This window comes from Frieseomelitta varia, unplaced genomic scaffold, assembly GCF_011392965.1.
Source record: "Frieseomelitta varia isolate USP_RPSP 00005682 unplaced genomic scaffold, Fvar_1.2 scaffold_154, whole genome shotgun sequence".
NCBI classification, from domain to species: Eukaryota; Metazoa; Arthropoda; class Insecta; order Hymenoptera; family Apidae; genus Frieseomelitta; species Frieseomelitta varia.
The window spans coordinates 407,369-426,813 of record NW_025109239.1 but is presented as its reverse complement, the minus strand read 5'-3'; the positions used below and the strand labels follow the sequence as shown (position 1 = coordinate 426,813).

Genomic DNA, 19,445 nt, shown 5'->3' with positions numbered 1-19,445 from the left:
CTTTCCATATAAAATCAATTTATTTAGCTCAGTATAACTTAGTTCGGGTTCCATCATAATATCATTCAATATCATTATTACGAATTCAATTAAGTAGAAGAAGAAATGAAACAGTAACTTGAGAGTAACTTAAAATGCGCATTCGTCACTCTCGCATTAGAAAACAAATAATGTGGAAATAATATACGAAACTAAGGCTTGTTTATGTTAATATACGATATTATATCACGTATACATATATTATATTGACATATTTATTATAATATTTTATATATTATTTATCAATATTTTATATATTATTTATAGTAAAGATTACTATATATTACTATATACATTTGCTTATTAATATGCGAAACTGGACGAGTACTGAAGATTTGTTTTACATTTACATCTACAAAGCTATCTTTTGTAATATTATTAGTAATCTTGTTTTTGCAATTTTAAATTAACAGAGCTGTTTTTCTTAGATCGTAAATTGAACAGTCTCAAGTTTCTTTCCACCTAACAGACTGATAGTCCTATTTCGCGCCAATTCAATGTATTGCGAAGAAACTCGTAATATGTAAAATATTCATGAGCAATAAAAATTGATTTTACGTAGAGAGGATTGATTTTAGAATCTGTGTTGATTGGACGTTAATTACGTTTATTCATCTCTCGATGAATATTATAAGGTTCTTAAATATCATATCCTCTTTTTATCATCATAGTATAATAAAATCACTGAAGTCCGGCTCCATCCAATAAGTTGCAATTCCCATGGTAACTTTTACATGATTGAAAATAAAAAAGACTTGAAAATATTTGACAACAAATGAATAATAAAGTAATTATTATAGAGAGATTAATAAAGGAAAATTTATTCTAATTTATTATTTTTTTTATTATAATGAAAATTATGGATTGATACTGTTAAAATTTTTCTATATTTCAAAAAATGATAAAAATATCAAAGATGATCAACGTTATTGTTCGACTCTTAAAATAAATAATTAATTTTAAAACTTACCAATTTAATGATTAAAAAATTATTATTGTAAGAAAAATAGGAACATTTGATATAGGAATAATTGTAAAGATAGTAGATATGTCATATATGACAGAGCAAAATTTTTGAATTGTTTTATTCGGTAAAAATCTAATATATACAAGTATAATAAGTATAAATTAAAAAGGGTTGGACTCAGCACCGTCACACATACCGCCTGCAAATGATTTTGCGTATAAAAGTATTCTACTCATTTACGCCATAAAATTTATCTATTACAATCTATATACGTATTTATTTTTCGAGAACTTTGACACAATATTTATTGACACTACGTAAAAAAGTTTACATTTCATGACTTCGAATTTTTTTGAATTTTAGACCGTAAATGATATATCGAGGAAAATTTAATATCTTAATCATTCGTCTTAAAGTAACTCATGCTCAAAGTAATATAAATATGCGTAAAGCTGGAAAAGATATTGACAGGAAAATATAGATTGAGAAATACGAAGAACTGTTCACATTGCATCTAGAAATTAAATCACCGCTATGTTATGAAGTTAATCTTACAATTCTTATTTTGTAAGTTGACGTTTGATAAATCAATTTTCATGAGAAATCGTATCTTAATAAAAATAAATTCAATGCAATTACAATTCGAATATGTAATTTTTACTACAGTATGGAATCAAAGACGAGAGATAGACTATAAGAACAGTATTTAAACTACATGCTGCATTATCCTGGACTTACAACGCAACGACGACAAGAAAGAAATGCCGAATTCAAGCGAAATTACTCTTCGTGTTTGAGCGGAGGTTGTCTCGTTCCGAAAACTGGTTCGAGTGGTACCAAATAAGTAACTTTTTCACTCAGATCATCTTCTTTCTCACTGTGTTTCAGTATCGGCCTATTTTTTCTAACGAGTTTCCGTGGACGTTGAATTACTTCCTCGTAGGTAACATATTCAGGTCTTGTAACAGGAGCTTTTTGCTTCTTCGTATAGTAACCCACAGATGCGTTGTCGGTTGAATATATTTGTTGAATAGATTTCGCAGGTTGCGAGACAGGAGTAACCGTATATCCTGCGTTAATTAATGCCGATAAATCTTCCTCTGTCAAGGTACGTATCTTAGGTGTAGGCGAAGGATTACCAATTTGATCCGGCTGGACGGTTACCTCTTCGATAGTTATCGACTTGATCGGCGATTTTTTCAGCAAGCCCGATTCGGACACATAAAGCGATTGAGAAGACGAAGGAACCTTCAACTTATGAGCTTGCCGTGGTTGCGTGATAACAGGTTGCACCTGAGCTGAGGCCGTTTCAACAACGGGGCTTACATCGTCCGGTTTTGGAACTGATCTAGGAACATAGGAAGAACCGGACGTTTGATATTTCTGCAACTGATCGTTGGTGAAATAACTGTTATGAAGTAGAGGAAGGGCAGTTGTAGTTGAGAGTGTATAATGATACACAGATAAGTCTGGATCGACTTTCTTTGCTTGCACCTGGCCCTTCGAGATCGCCAGGACTTCGTTCTTAACCTGATTGCGAGCTTGAAGCTGAGACTTGTAAAGAGCCTCCGCCTGAGCTTGTGCCACAGCTTGAGCGCGCGCTTGATTTTTCTCGAAATTCAGAGCATAGTTATGAACTTCCTCCTGTATCCTCAGGTGAGCCTGTTGTTGAGCTTCGTGTTTACGAATAGCATCGGCGTGTGCCTTAAATTCTTGCGCATGTTGCAGCTTCCTTGCCTCGGCTGCTTCCGCGGCTATCTGAGCTTTCAATTTCGCCCTGTAAGCAGTATCAGCGCCTTTTGGACGCAGCTGTTCTTGCAGGTGAACGCGTCCAGCGTCGCTCACTTGAGAACCTTGTTGAATCTGCTCCAGTGCAGACTGTTGCCTATAACGTTCGTTTGTCAGTCTCATGTGCTCTAATGCATCTTGGTGATGATTTTTGTACGCAGCTTGCGCAAGTTTATGAAAGGCTAACGCTTCTGCTTCCGCTTGAGCTTGAGCTTGAGCTTGGGCCTGTTCCAAGGCTTTTCGATATGCATCGTCGTCGATATAATCATACTGCGGCGGCGAATTGTACGCTTTGGCAGGCTGAGCTGCTTGATATTGAACGGGTTCATCAACCGACTGATAAGTGGGTGCCGGTTGCTGTTGTTGCTGTTGTTGCTGCTGCTGTTGTTGTTGTTGCTGTTGATATCGTGGCGGTGAAGTTTCGATATGGTACTGTTCAGGTAACTGAGCCGCTTCCACGGTTGGTTTCGCATATTGAGCTGGATAGCTTACTAATTGTTGCGAGTATGCGGATGTACTTCCTTTAGGTTGAGTTGGAAGTAATTTAAATTCTTGAGCTTGATTAGCCGAGACCAATTGCAATAGTTCTTGTTCGAACGTCCCCAACTTTGGTTGGGCATAAGCTGACGCTTGATACGCGGAAGCACCCGATGGTTTCGATCCCAAACGAGCGGTGCGAATGGCTTCTGTACGAGTTTGAGCATCGACTTGAGCTTGAATTTCTGCGGCTACTTCGGCTTGAGCTAAAGCCTGAGGATGAAGATGAGCACGAGGTCGGGGCGGTACTACTGCTGGTTTTCGATAGTTGTAGTAAGCTTGCTGCAACGCTTGTTGTTGTTTCGCATATGCTGGCTGCACTCTTCGTGGAGGGGGTGGCGCTTGAGGTTGTGGTGCTTCTTGCGCATATTGTTGTAGTAGAGATAAATACTCCGGTGGTAACTAAAATGTCATAAATTTTTTTACGTAATCGTTGTTAATAAAGGATTCAGTAGCTTGACTGGATTTTATTAAAATTTAATACATTTTAAAAGAACAAAATATGCATGTTTGTGTTTTGATTTTAAAAATCGAAATTAAATATGTTATGAAATATATAACTTAATTTTAAAGTGTTTAAAAATTTTTAAACTGTGTGAAAAATTGTGTTAATTAAGTGACCATAAATATTTACCGAATTATTTCTCCGAAATCTTTCTAGTATAGAACAAATGCCACCAGAATAATACTAAGAATTGAATATTAGTACAGAACAAAGACAAGTATCATATCGATGATTTGGAAGTGTAAAAGTGCGTGTAATTATTTACATTTGATACAATAAGTGTCTATCAAACAAGTAATTAATGAGTCATTTTAAACAAGTTAGTGCTAACATGTTACTAAAAATTATTCTATGAATGAATTCTTGGTATTGTAGATGAGACGATAAACCATAAATGAGCGTAAAGATTCATTCAACATAATTTATCACAGTAATAGTATACAAGGCCATCATATAGAGTACAGGGAATGTATCTACCAGCTGTGCGAAACTTATAGACGGATATACTCTCGATCGTTGGGTGTGGTATTACCGGTTCTGTCTGGTCGAACCGATTAGAAGGTAAAAGTTATGCAACAGAGCACGATCGCATTTAGCACAACGAAACGGTCGTGAACGGGTGTAGGTGTTGAAGAGATTTAAAATTCCTTTAAGAACTATAACATTATAAGATCAATGACTCATTTTCTCGTTTCTATATTCTCACACTTTTACTTTGTTTTCCAATTAGGGAAATGCATTGTGAATGACCGTGATTACACTTTCTAAATCTAAACTTTGAATATTTTCGTATTATATTGCTACCGTGAAACTTGATATTGAAATTAAGACGTTGCCCCCCCCTATTGAAAATATAATTGGTAAATATAAATAGAATTGCACAATTAGCAACGTAATTATAAAGTAATACAAACAATAATTGGTGACATACGTGATATATTAACATTAGGTAAAAATCAAACCTAAAATTTAATTGACTTACATAAAATAAAGTAGAAAATCTTAGTGATAGTTTCATTAAAATACATTTTAATATATGGTTACGAACGAATATCTTGATGTAACCCTGCTTATAATGATTTTCCTAAAAATTGGATGATTCACACGTTTAAAGTATAGTACTGAATTGGTAAAGAATAAAAATGACAGTTACTAGTGACGACATTAATGGAATTAGATCGATAGCAATTGTTGGTTGCAACACAATACATCTAGTTCGTATATCTAGTTCGTGAAGGCGGACCCACCATTCTAATAGAAAAAAAAAAATGTATACTGTTCGTGCCTATACACTATGCAACCGCTCACTACGTTCGTCGGTGATTGGCGGCCAATAGTCACGGTTGACCGAGAGCAATGATGTTGCCTGTTTCCAGGAACATTTATTCTTTTAGGGCAACAAAAAAAGACACACCGATTATTTAATGTAATTGTTCGCGAGGTGAAATTCTTGAATATACTTATTGTATCTTAGCCTTCATCACGGTTACAAGTTCTTTCGTTGCCTTTTTTTACAATCTCACACTTCTTCGTCAAAGAATTCAACGAAATATTACAATATGTTTTCTAAAAATAATCTTTTATGTAATACTTCACTAGTTTATGGTTCAGAGTTTCATTCTAAATAAAGGAAATGTTTCACGTGTTTCAAACATGCCTATTATTTTTATTGCATATCTCTTTGTTACTACTTCTTAGAAATGTATTATATTTTATACGATGTCGGTATCAATTATAAATCAGTCAAATAAGATATCGTAGAGAATGATAAAAGAAATTTTTTATATTTAAGTCTCATTCGTCTGTTAGTTTAACTTAATTTGTCCTTTAATGTCAAGTCTCTTTATAACAAAAAACTCTTTATAAAATACCAATATACAGAGTACAAATACCAATACTATTCTGTATAAAAAACCAAGTCTTAAAGAAAGAATAAAATTTTCTCATTTAATGCTTCGTTCTCGACAAAATGAGTTTAAAAATTTATCAAGTATATTTGAATTTAACTAATTTTGGGACAAAAATGAATAATTGGCAAGAGATTATTCTACATGCAAAAATAAGTCAAAAATGTGGAATAACATTTTTTCACTTAAAACTTCATTCTCAAAAAAATAGACTTTGAATATGTTTTCTTGCAAAATTGCCTTTGTGCATTCATGCCTACTTAACAACGAAGCTCAAAAACGAAGTATTTTACAAAAAATTTTATTGTACATTTTTGATTTATTTTTTCACATATAATAACTTCTAAAAAAAAAATTTATTTCAAGTCTAGAATTAGCTAAATTCAAATAATTGATACATCTTCAAAATCAATTTTCTCGAAAACGAAGCCTTAAATATAAAAATTGTATTCTTTATTTTTAACTTATTTTTTTATATAGAAATGTCCTCTTTTTCCAGTTGTACTATCGAATCGGAAATATCCTGTATATAAAATATCATTATTTGATTAACATTAGTAATTTTAATTATTTTATAGTAGACATCAGGTACTATATACAAATTATATCTACTACTATATACTATATATAAACTATATATAGATATATCATCAAACACTGCAATTATTTGAACTAACAGTAATATTTCATAAAAGACTATTGCACGAATTATGAAACGATCATTTACTACCTCTTGAGAATTATCAGCTGATTGAAGAATGTACTGATTGGTTGGAGCACCATATTCGGCAGTGGCTGAAATCGGTGATCTCTTCACAGGCTCCTTGACATCGATTTCCAACATGACAATGTCGCCTACATTGTCAGAGGAGGTTTTCACTTTTTCAGCTGCATTTGAAATCGTCTCCTCGCCCACGGAAACCGTTAAAAGACCTATTAAAAAACATTGCAAATTTTAAATAACAAAATAAGTATTTCTTGTTACAATATGTGCAATATCATGCAAAAACTTGACACCAATTGAAACAGTGGAAAGAAAAAGTTTTTTTACTTTATAAATTAACTTTTACACTCTTTTGTCGAGTGTGACTTGACAATTTTTATCACAAAAACTCTTATGTTGAGTCACATTCGACATTTTTACATTACCAGTTAAATTGCCAAAAAAAAAAAAGAAAAAATTGAAAAATAATTCGGAGTGTAGAGGGTTAATTTAACGTTAACTGATGGTATTCTGATCTTATTATTTTTTAATAAGATCTAATTATTTTAACGAGAAAATTTATAGTTTCTAAAATAAATATTAATTAATTTAAAATAATCGATATCTTATCTTAATATTTTATCAAACTATTTTGACAAATAACTTTTGAAACAATTTTTTAATAATCCCATTTGATATTTTGTATCATTTCATTTTTGATGTTAAAAAGCTGATTTCTGTTGAAACTTTCTTAAATTACATTTTTAATATAAACTACAACACTATCAATATAAACTATAAAATTAAATATAATTACAATACATACAATATTATATGTTATAATATAATAAGCTATAAAATAAAATATAACAAGTTGTTATATTGGCATATTATAGTAGTATAATCTAAAATTTTTTTATAATACTGCAAATACATGGAATCATTAAATTAGTATTGTATTGTATGAAAAGCAAAGTAAGAAAGCATGATAAAAATATATAATAATATTTTTCTTCTCAAGCAAAGTTTCGTTTCAAAAAAAAAATTGATATTGAAAATTAAAAGCTAATCCAGTAAATTCGATTTATTAAATATTTAATAAATTTTCTATTTAATAAATATTATTACAAAAAGTAAATAATAAAAAATAAACAATGAAATAAAAATGTTTATCGTTTAGAAATTATCTGGAACTCAAAGAAAATTTGAACAAAATTATTAACCTATGAGTTACACAAAATAATTTTCAAATTTTACTCATGTAATTGCACAAATACTTTCTAAAATATAATATTTTGTATTCGTAAATGTTCAATTGTGTGAGCTCAATATCATTGATTGCAGCACTTTTAATGTTTCTATTTATTATAATATATGTATGGTAAAACTCCACTTATATGAACTTGTTCGGAGACAAATAGTTTACTATTGGAATAATAGGAGTTTATATAATTAGAATCCATTAATTCTCTCCCCTACTGTGATTTTTCGGTTACATAATTAGAATTTCAAAGTAAGTAAATTCAACCAGCAATTGAATCGAATATTAATTAAAATTTGATTAAGATAGCTGGAGTTCATACTTCTGTACAATTAAAATTTTCTTATGATACATACAGCATAAGATTAATGCATATAACAGGAAATTAACTTCAAAAATTTTTATTACATATATTTGTTTCAAACTTAAGCAATATAATCAATAGACTGCGGATTTTTATACATTTATGGGAAATTTGAGAATGCAAAAATATTCAGAGTGCACACAATATGCAAAAATATATAAAATATTCAAAGAAAAATAAGAATTATAATAATATATAGAAGGAATTACTTTTTATTTAGATTTTATTTCTTTAATTACATTTAAAAATATGACGTTGAAAATTTAAAAATACAATTTAATAATCGTCATAGCTGAATGTTACTGCAATATTAACGAAGTTAATATTGATGAAATAATTTATAATTTGATGAAATTATGTATAAAACAACTAAAATCATTTGACCTACTTGCAATGCGACTCAATAAAATTGCGGAAGACGAATTCTCAGGTGACTTTTATGTCGTTCTGCTTGACTGAGAATGTATAGTCTGAAGCCGGAAAGGAGTTGGGAAAGCAGTCTAACGCAGAGAAAGTTACGCGCTCTTGAGAAACTTTTCCCACGAGATTCACTTTCGACGTCTTTAATAAAACCTTTCATCATTGCTAATTTAAACGAAAAGTCTAGGCTAATTAAAATATTATTATCTCAGCTTTGCACAATTTCGTTCCTATATATCATTTCTTTGTTATATTATTTACGTATCATCAATCAATACTAAAGTATAATATTATGATTTTTTTCAGATATACGACGATTTATACATATGATACAATCATTTAATTACAAATGATTTATAAGTTAATATGACGTACATTGTATTTTGTAATAAAATACAGTCATAAAACATTTCAACAGAAAATTCGCACGAGACTAAATGTTATTAATAATTTGAAATTTGTAAATATAACTAATATTACAATAAGATCTATCACATACAAAAAAAAAATATGTATTACATAATTCAATTTCCACTAATTCATAACGAAAAGTGCTTACCAAATGAATATTCATATGAATATAATGTGTAATAAAGATGAATATTTTAGAAAAAATGAAATTTTAGAAAATTGAAACACTGATGTTTTTTTTACAAACATATGATTTGAATAAGAAAATCTTAATAAGAGTCTTTCAAACTTTCACAACTCGAGTCTTTTTGTTTTTACTCACGAATAACAAATTGCTTCCGATATATATATATGTGTATTTCCTATTATAGCAATATATTAATGTAGAATCAAGATACTATAAATAAAATTAGAAATACTGTACAAAAAATTTCTAGAAAGTGAAAATTGAAATTCTTTATTTTTGAAGAACTTATTCAAGAAAAATTGGATTTCTTTATTTTAAGTAAGTAAAGTAAGTTTCTAATAAAATTTGTATAAATCTTTTTATACTTCTTGTTTTATACAAAGTAAGAAGTTTTAAAATTTTTATAAATTACAATTATATTATGAAGCATTAAATCATTTCTAAATATATACAATTATAAAAATAATATACAAGGTCCTTGTATCAATCATAAATTACATTATATTACATTACATTACATTAAATTGTATAAAGAAAATATATAAGAATATTGTAAAGTATACATTATTTTAAAACAACTTCTATAAATATAAGTATATATTTTCTTTGTATATATGTATATATAATGTGACAATAAAATTTTAAGACCAATTTTAAAAAAAGAAAAAATACAATAAGAGAAAAATAATAAAGAATAAGCATTGCAAAAGTTCATTATACGATTTTATTAAAATTATAATTATCTCATTAATTGTAAATTTCAAAGAGAGTATTATCAATTAAAATAATTTGTTAAAGATCTTCGTGTTAAAATCATGTTTAAATCATCCATAATAACATTTATATTCTGTAATACAAAATGTACATGCACTTCTTGTTTGTCTAAAGATTAAATTTTGTTTACCATTTCTGTACTATGCTCTATTAATTCTTCAAGTATTCACATTTTAAATATTCAATCTTTAGTCACCCAAATTTTTCAATGTAATATACGCAAATATTATTTCAATGTATAATACGCAAATATGTACATACATTCATTATAGTAAATACATGTAGATCATATTTTATAATCTTTTACCTTCTTCGTAAGCATCTCAAATGTTACTTAAATATATACATATATGTATATTTACAACTCAATACATTTCAGTACGTATTGTTTTACGTATTTTTATTAAATTTGGTGTACAATTTAATAATTTCCTTTTATATTTTGTTTATTTTATTTGTTTTATAATCTATATGATTATACATTCTTACGTGAAATTGTTACAAATTTACCAACTATTAAATAAATTATTAAATAAAAATAAATTAATTAGTTTATAAATTTGAAATTTCAGAATTAATTAATTTATTTATTTTTTATTTCATAATTGTTTAATTAAAATTTGGTATTTAATATTGTAAATTGTAATTAATTAATTCAACAATTTAATTTGGTATTTATTTAACATTAAGTTTATAAATTTAACATTTTTTAAAGTTCCTATACTTTTTCATTTTGCCTAGCTAATCAAAATTTCATTTGTTAAATTAATCAAAATTAAATAATAAATACTAATAAAAATAAATAAATAGCAGCATAATATTTTTAAAAAAATAAACAACTTTATACCAAGTTACTTGATATTTTTACTTGCATATTGCACTAACCAATACATACCACCTTGCTTTAAACGATCAGTGTAAACGTGAAAGTAAATTTGCAGGAAGTTTCTCTTACTTAGATTCTTTCTCTTTCCAGAAAATATAATGATAATAACCGTGTGATACTCATATTCATATGATGAACCGGTTCTTATTTATAAACACAAATTACGAAAAAATAGAAACACTGATATAATAATAATAAATACAGTTATAAAATACATAATACAATTTTACATCTAGCAATTTTAATTCTATAATTTAAAAAAATACATGTACATAAGTACATACGTACCGTAATTATATATATATAAGTATACAATTAACAAAACCAAAACAAATGAAATTTTAAATACGAATTAAATTATTGCAAGATTTTCTTTATTTACCTACATATTAACAAAACTGTTTTATTATACTGTTACTATGATTAATATGTTATCAAAACATTACACTCTTATGTTCTTATAAAACATTACATTATTACATTCTTCTTGTTTATGGATAATTAAATTTCTTTAATAGTTATATTCTTACAATATATATATATATCTTTACATTTTAATATTTCTGAACAAATCTTTTAATAGTTTAAATGTATCTTAATATTTTCGTATTCATAATGAAAATTTTACTGATTAAATTTCATTTCTAATACTATTTTACCCAAAATTTATTTAATAAAATAAAAATAAATTTCGTGATCATACGAATATAATAATTCCTTTATCAATACTACACAAGTATTTTAATTTATTTTATGCATTTTCTTTACTGAAATTTAATCAACCGTTAACTGAAAAAAAATTAATTGATTTCTTACAGTAGATCTGTATCAAATAACAGCAAACAACCTTGAGATTGCTTTGTAAAACCATTACTTTATAAAATCGCTAGAAATCATTCGACAAATGAAATGTAGAATAAAAGAGACAGATATCATAACATAACATAACAAAATTATACATTTCAATGAAACATAAAATAAATATATAGACTTAATTAAAATATTGTAAATTTTTCATTATCTAATATCATTGTTCACAATCATTAATTTATTTTAAATTATAAAATATCTAAATAAGATATATTATAAGAATATATTAAATATTCAGCAATAAATATTTACACCCTCCGATCTCGATGATTTTTCAATATATCATCAAAGTCATTACTCTGAATAGTATTGTGAAAGTTTTATTTGGCGATCATTGTTTATTAAAAAATTATTAACATAAAAATATTTTTCGAAATAAAACTAATTCAAATTTATTTTTTATTAAATTTAATTAAATATATAGTATAACGAATAACCAATACTACGAGTTATAACCAATATTATAGTTAAACAAATTTTTTAAATTGAAAAGTTGTTTTTAAGAAAACAAGAAAAAGCAAAATCTTTATAAATAAATATAGCATGCTTATCTATTTGAATAATTAATAATAATAATTGATTGATGGCTATAAAAAATTTAAAAATCAGTACATATTTATATAATATACAATATATATATTTTTCCGTTATTATATTATCATGGTAGAAAAAATTATTTAAAAATGTTGAAAGAAGTATAAAAAAGAAAATGTCTAACTTTTAAAATTGTAATCAAATAAATGATAGAAAAATATATTTTTTTATTTTATATTTCTTAAAAATTCAGATCTTAGATCCGATTTGGCAGCGCACAATCTATTATACAATAATTTTAATAAAGCCTTAATAGAGTTGTTATTAACATTAATTGATAGTAAAAATTATGTTTTTCATATCATATCATGTCATTTATAATTTTTGTAATAATTAATCATTCATAAAATTTGTGTAAAAACAACAATATTTTCAGTATGGTTTTACCAATAATTTCAATATTTGTTATAAAATAAAAAATAAGTATAGTGTAAGATACAATTGGAATAAAATTTAGTGATTAATATAATATTAATATAATTTTAATGTAAAATGATAATTTTTTATTGTTTCAAAAATATTGCGAATAGTATGAGAAAATTTTGTATCGTGTTTATAAGGATATTATGATTCACATGATATGCAAGATATGTTTCGTTTCATCATTCTTCCTTCCTTTCTGTATAATTACCTTATACATTATATCTCTATACACTATGTCTATTACACTATGCATACATATAAGCAAAATAAATTTGAAAAGATAGAGTTTAGAAATTTCTTAATAATCATTTCTTGATTTGACATACTAATTTCTATTATATTTGTCACACACAGTTATGTATCTTATTCATACTTTTTATTTAATAGTAAGTAATTTGTCTTTAAATTACAGATATAGAAGGATATTAATTTCTAAAAAACGAGGTGCAAAGAATTAAACACGTCTTTTCACTTTTAGAAATATCAGTTTAGAAATATCAGTTTTTAGAATCAACTTTCTCTGCATATCGAATTACAAGGACGATGTACGATACAATTTAAAAACTGGAAAGTACACCTATTCTATATATATAATTGTTCGATACATTGTGTATTGAAAATGACATTTAATATATGTAATTTGTACGCATAAAGATTTTAAAATCAAGTAAATAAAAACTGATAGATCGATAAATCAATCATGTATTCGTTTTTACGTAGAAAAGGAAAAAATTTTATTTGTTTTGCAACAAATAAAGTGATATTTAAAAAAATCATTCCTTATTTTATTCTAACGCAAAAATAATAGAAGTTAAATTGTAAAATTTAATCTTGCTTTTGTCTTATTCATTAATTACTTCACACAAAGTTGTGAACATCACATTCAAAGATACAGGGTTGTGAACCTGGTATCTAGGCTGGGAAAAGATTGCTAAACTATTTCCATAGTTAAGATCAATCTTAACGTTTTTCTCTCTGGAAAATCTTTGTTTTAACTAACTAAGAAAGAAAAAGGAAACCTAAGTATAGTCTCTTGTTTTCCTTTGTTATTACGCAAGAAATTACGCGGATGCGAGCAATTTGCTCGCGTTGAGTAATGAGCCGAGCGTCTTCAACTGAAAGACAGTTAAGTAACAACCTCCGGTTAACAAATCTTATTTAATTAACGCCTTGTATTTCCACAATCCTACAAATTTTAATGATAATGCTGATTTCTTGCGTTCAATATTTAATAATTAAATCCAATTATAAGCTTAGTTAATATACTTGGACCTCACAATATATATAAAAAAATGTTTATTAAAAAAATTATAAAATTTAGACTAACAACAATTATTAATTAAACTGAACATTTTTATTGATTTGACGAAATTCTATATCAATTGGTATTTTATGCAAATTCAAATAATTATATTTATTAATAAAAATAAAATTATCAATATGTATAAAATATAATATTCATTATTTTGATTAAATAAATTAGAAATGTCTCAAAATTTTGTCAGCATCTTATTTATATTTTATTATTTGCATATATATAAATTTAAATTTATATCTATTTTTAGTGATATTTATTGTATGTATGTGATAAAAATAATAATAAATATAAGATATAAGTATTAAATGCTTGCTTTCATAATTTGTTTCCGGCATAATAGTTGAATCTCTTAAATAAAATGTATTAACGTAGTTTTAAAAGACTCACGTTTTATTTCTTACTAATTTATATTTTAACATTTACTTCTTTATCTTGACTCTTTTACTTCTTATTACCTTGTTGTCAACTTTGGAAGCAATGTTTTCCTTAATCATAATATTCTTTGAATGCATACGCATTAATTAAATTCTTGATCCCTCATTGATTCTTTCAACAAATTCCATTACACATTTAAATATTTAGTAAGTATGAAAATGAATTACGCTCCCTTTCACATTAAATAAATGCTCATTAAATAAGTGATACGTTAATATATATATACGTGGTTCCTGTATTTCATTTTTCAACGTAAGTTTCTCGATCCGAAATGACACAACAATAATGTTGCATGATTGTTTTCTTCTAATGTCTGTTGAACATGTATACATAGATTTTTTTAATAAATTGCTCTTAAAAAAATTATTAATTATTAATTAACTGCCCCTTTTGCAGACAATGACTCCAAAGAAATCGCAGATATTTCAAATATTTCTGAGACATGGCCTTGTTCGAACAAAAAGTTGGTTCAAAGTTTTTCTGTTGCTAGATAAATGAAAAGAACTTTTCATTTACTTCTTAAAGAGCATTTACAGCTATTTATAATTACTTTAAATAGTTAAAACTGTTATATATATCAAATAATTATTTACAATTTGCTTTTACTTTATATGATACAAATTCTTCAAAAATATACATAAAGTTAATACTAAAAATTTGATAAGGTATACATACATAGAATTATTACTAAGAATTTTAAAAGTTTATTGACTTGTCTATAATATTATTAATTTCTTTCGTTCACCTTTATTCATTCTGAACAACTAATATTCCAAATATGTGACATTTCCTCTGTCTAAAGAGTAAAATATATTATAATATTTAATTTATCATCATTTCATATTCAATATTCTTTAAAATTATCTTAAATCATAAACAAAGTATACATAGATATACATTAGTTATGTATATAAATAAAGAAAATAAATAGTAATCGCATAAATATCGCGAAACCTTTACCGGAAGTCACTGCAATCAAATGATGACTTAAAGTCAATGAAATCTGTCGATCCAAGATAATTCGTACATCCTTACTTCTCATTATAATGACTAATTGACTCCATACTCCTTCATCATTTACAAATCTCAAAATAAAATTATAAGCAAGAAGAAATAACATTATAATTTTTTTAGAAGTTCTACTAATAAGAAATTTATTTCTTTGTTCTTGCGTTTCAAACAAATATAACAGAATTATATTTTACACATTCTTTCTTGTAAATATAACTTTCAAAAAGAACATTTATATTAATTGCAGTTTCATGACTAAAAAAGCAAATATGTGTAAATAATTTTTAATAGTAATTAAAAAGATGAATATGTTTACTTTTACAGTGGCTATTATTAATTTTCAAATTTCTTTTAAATGTTTTTGAAATAATTTGTAACATTGCAAAACAAATTAATTTTATATTTTATATTATTATAATAAATTTAATAATTAATAATTATTAATCAATTAATCAATTATTGATATTAATTAATTGTTAATAAAAATAACTATTTAATTTCCTTCTATATAAACAATACTTTAATTAAAAACATTTTAATTTGAAAAGACATAATCAGTAATAATCCAATTTTTGACAAAATTTATTATTGTTAAATATGAATAAAAGTGCATTAAAATATTATGATTATATTATGTATATCCAATTTTTGACAAAATTTATTATTGTTAAATATGAATAAAAGTGCATTAAAATATTATGATTATATTATGTATAATACAAATACATTCATATGAAATACGAAATATAATAAATATAAATATGTAAAGTATAAACACACACACACACACACACACACACAAAATATAAAATAATAAGTATGAAAATATAAATATGAAATATATGTATGTATGTATGTATATATATGTATGATATTCATATCTATGAATATTTAGTATATGCATAAAACTAATTATATATATAAATATATATTGATATATATTGAAATTAATTACTTTATATGAATTCTTTGAAACCTAACTGTTAAATAATTTAAACAACTAAATTTCCATGTAAGATACAATAACTTATATCCTTTCATTCTATAATTACTGAATTTTATATATTGTTGCACAGGAATGTTACTTTGCATAAGGAATACGAAAGCAGAAGTAAACACTTTTCACAATATTTAGCCTTAATTCTAACACAACTATATTCGCACAGTTAACACAGTTAGTTCAATAAAATTTATGAACTGTAAAATATAGAATATTTGTCTCAATTTCAATTACATTATTTTTATATTTAAAATTGTTGTATATGATACATTGGAAATTAGTATTTATATTAAAACAATTGAAAAAAATAACAATCATAAGATGCAATAGATTGCAGAAGATAAAATAATTTAATATACTGTTTTATATTACACATTTTCATCAAAATAATTCGCTTTATTGATCATTAGATTTCTCATCTAGGTTTGTCAAGAAATGATAGAAATAGGAAGTGTCATTATAACTGATTGCATCTAGCGTTAGATAGTGGACATTTACGAGTGGCTGCGATTTAAAAGATATTATTATATATTTTCACACGATTAACTTCAAATCTCAATGTGAAAGTAAAAGATCAATAGAATTTTCAATACATTCATACAAAATAATATTATACAACAATTTTTAAATATAATAAATATGATTTTCATTCTCTATAATTTATATTTCTTTAATTAAATAATATGATTTTTATTTCTTTAATTTTAAGATTTTATTCGTAATATATTTTCTTCTAATATAAAACTGTTACACGTAGTTTTCTTAAAACAATATATATCTTAAAGAACAAAAAATAATTTCTAATTTTATGATGATGATAATGTCATCTTCTTTTCTCAAATTAATTATAAATTATGTTATATATATCCAAATCTGACTTGAACATTTTGTTAAAATTTGAAAACTAGTATTATTTTAAAATAACTTATTTCTGAAATAGTTTAAGTTTAACAATTTATTTTATGAAATTTTATTTATTTATTTAAAGTAAATAAAGGATTTACTTGTCGCTTTATGAAAATAAAATTATTATTTTATTTTAATAAAAATAGCTAATTTTTTAAGATATATAGGTATATCAGAATATATATTTATCTTGTTTTTGCTTTACAAAGTGATATATGCATAAAATTCTCATTATTTGACGCTCGGGTATAAATTATACCCATATCAGACATTATATTCTAATATTTCGCGATTATATACACGATATACTTAATTTACAGTGGTTGCGAAAGTCTCAAACAATATTAACTTATTGTAAATTTTTACGAACTATGGTATTGAGTAATTACTAGCACATAACATGTAATATTATTAAAAGTGAATTATTTTTCGTTTGATATAATTTAATTTCATTTATTTATTATAATTATTTAAAATAATTTAATTTCATTTATTTATTATTCAAAAGTAATTTAGGATGTTATTTCAAAATTTTTAATTAACACATAACATTGTGAATTAAAAATTTTAACACTTTTTAAAAGAAACAATTTTTCAATTTATTACTTTCATATATGTCTATTCACATAAATTCCTTTAATTAATCAAATAAATATATAACATAAGTAAAAAATATAACATGAGTATGTTATTTATTGTAATAACTGATTATTTAAAATATTTATTTGTTTGAATTAAATTTCGTTTAGATTTGTGTCAAGTATTACTACACAGACACGCGCACAACACGGAGAAAGTACACAAGTATGTTCATACACGATAAAATTTTCGTACTGCAATGATACAACTATTACACAAAATATGAAACATTTACAATTATAATAATAAAATGAAACTTTTTTTCTAAAAAGAAAAGTAACTTTTCTGAAAAAAATGTTTTTTTGCTTTTTCCCTTTCCTGCTTTTCTATTCATTATTTCTGTGATGAACCATTTATAATCATATAAAATAATTTATAATCATTTATAAACATATAAACCATTTATAATTATTAAATCATTTATAACCATTATAATTATTTATAATCATATAAAATAATTAAAATAATTTCTAAATATAGATTTTATGACACCAGATTTACGGCAGATAATAAAAATTAGTAACTACAAACAGAGATTTCATTTGCATAAATTATTTTATGCATTTTTAAAATATTTCTAGATAGATTGTTATATCTAAAGACAGCTAAGACAGAAAATAAAGAATTTAGTTTCTCTACATGACTAATGTTCTATATATGTATTTGTATAAGTTGAAATGCGAAAGTAACCGAGTTGTACGAGAAGCAAGTTTCTAATACAAATGCAACAGTGCACATACGTGGTTTATCTGGAGAATCAAAGAAAGTGTTGCTGCCTGCTCCTAATTTTTCCAACGGACTACATTAAAATAACTCAATTCAAAATATACTTAAATATAATTGGAAAATACGGATTATTTATGATTACAAATGAAGAAAGTATCATTAAAAATAATCGTTTATTTTTTATCAATAATATTAAATTTTGAATTTTGAACAAGAAGTAATGTGGAAAGTAAAGAAAATAAAAAACTATCACAAAATCTTTAAACTTTAAACTAGTGAACTTGCTTTGTTAGATTTGTGTGTACAATTATTTTTATATTTTATATTGATATTGTATTGTAACGAGTATTAAAATTTAACTTAGAAAATCATTTAAAAAGTAATTTTCAATATTTATCGAGATGTCAGACATTCATACGAATACCTATTGTGTATATCCAACAAATTTAATATTTAACAAATTTAAAATCACATATGATTAAATATCGGTCTCGTAGCACACACTGTTTTTTCTATTTTCATTTCGTTTTTAAATCATGTTTAAGATCATTTTCACAAAAACATAATGATAATCACAAACTAGTATAAACATCAAAATATACTCGTCCTTGTTCCATGAAAAACATGATGTAGCACACTCACCTGCGAGGATTAACAGCCACATGGTGAACAAATGAGTGACGAAGCGCCGAGTGAATGTTCGGCAGAAGTAGATTTCTAGTGGCTTTATAGACGAAGGGGAAAGGCCGCACCCGAGCTAACCAGGTGGGGTTG

At 25.5% G+C, this 19,445-nt stretch overlaps 1 protein-coding gene across 1 annotated transcript; it reads right to left on the bottom strand.

Annotated features, from left to right (window-relative positions):
* Positions 1-1,106: 1,106 nt before the first annotated feature.
* On the bottom strand, positions 1,107-19,438 carry LOC122536229 (general transcriptional corepressor CYC8-like). The gene is made up of 3 exons (XM_043668423.1): positions 19,314-19,438; positions 6,474-6,676; positions 1,107-3,733 (listed from the first exon to the last, which is right to left on the bottom strand). The coding sequence occupies exons 1-3, from the start codon at positions 19,333-19,335 to the stop codon at positions 1,787-1,789; spliced, it is 2,172 nt and encodes a 723-aa protein (XP_043524358.1). The 5' UTR covers positions 19,336-19,438; the 3' UTR covers positions 1,107-1,786.
* Positions 19,439-19,445: the final 7 nt, after the last annotated feature.

Excerpts from the sequence above, each read along its gene's own strand:
- LOC122536229 (XM_043668423.1), bottom strand. The coding sequence starts at position 19,335 with ATGTGGCTGTTAATCCTCGCAG. Across the intron at positions 6,677-19,313 it reads GTGGCTGTTAATCCTCGCAG|GTCTTTTAACGGTTTCCGTG; the intron begins GTGAGTGTGCTA and ends GTTTTTTAATAG. Across the intron at positions 3,734-6,473 it reads CAGCTGATAATTCTCAAGAG|TTACCACCGGAGTATTTATC; the intron begins GTAGTAAATGAT and ends ATGACATTTTAG.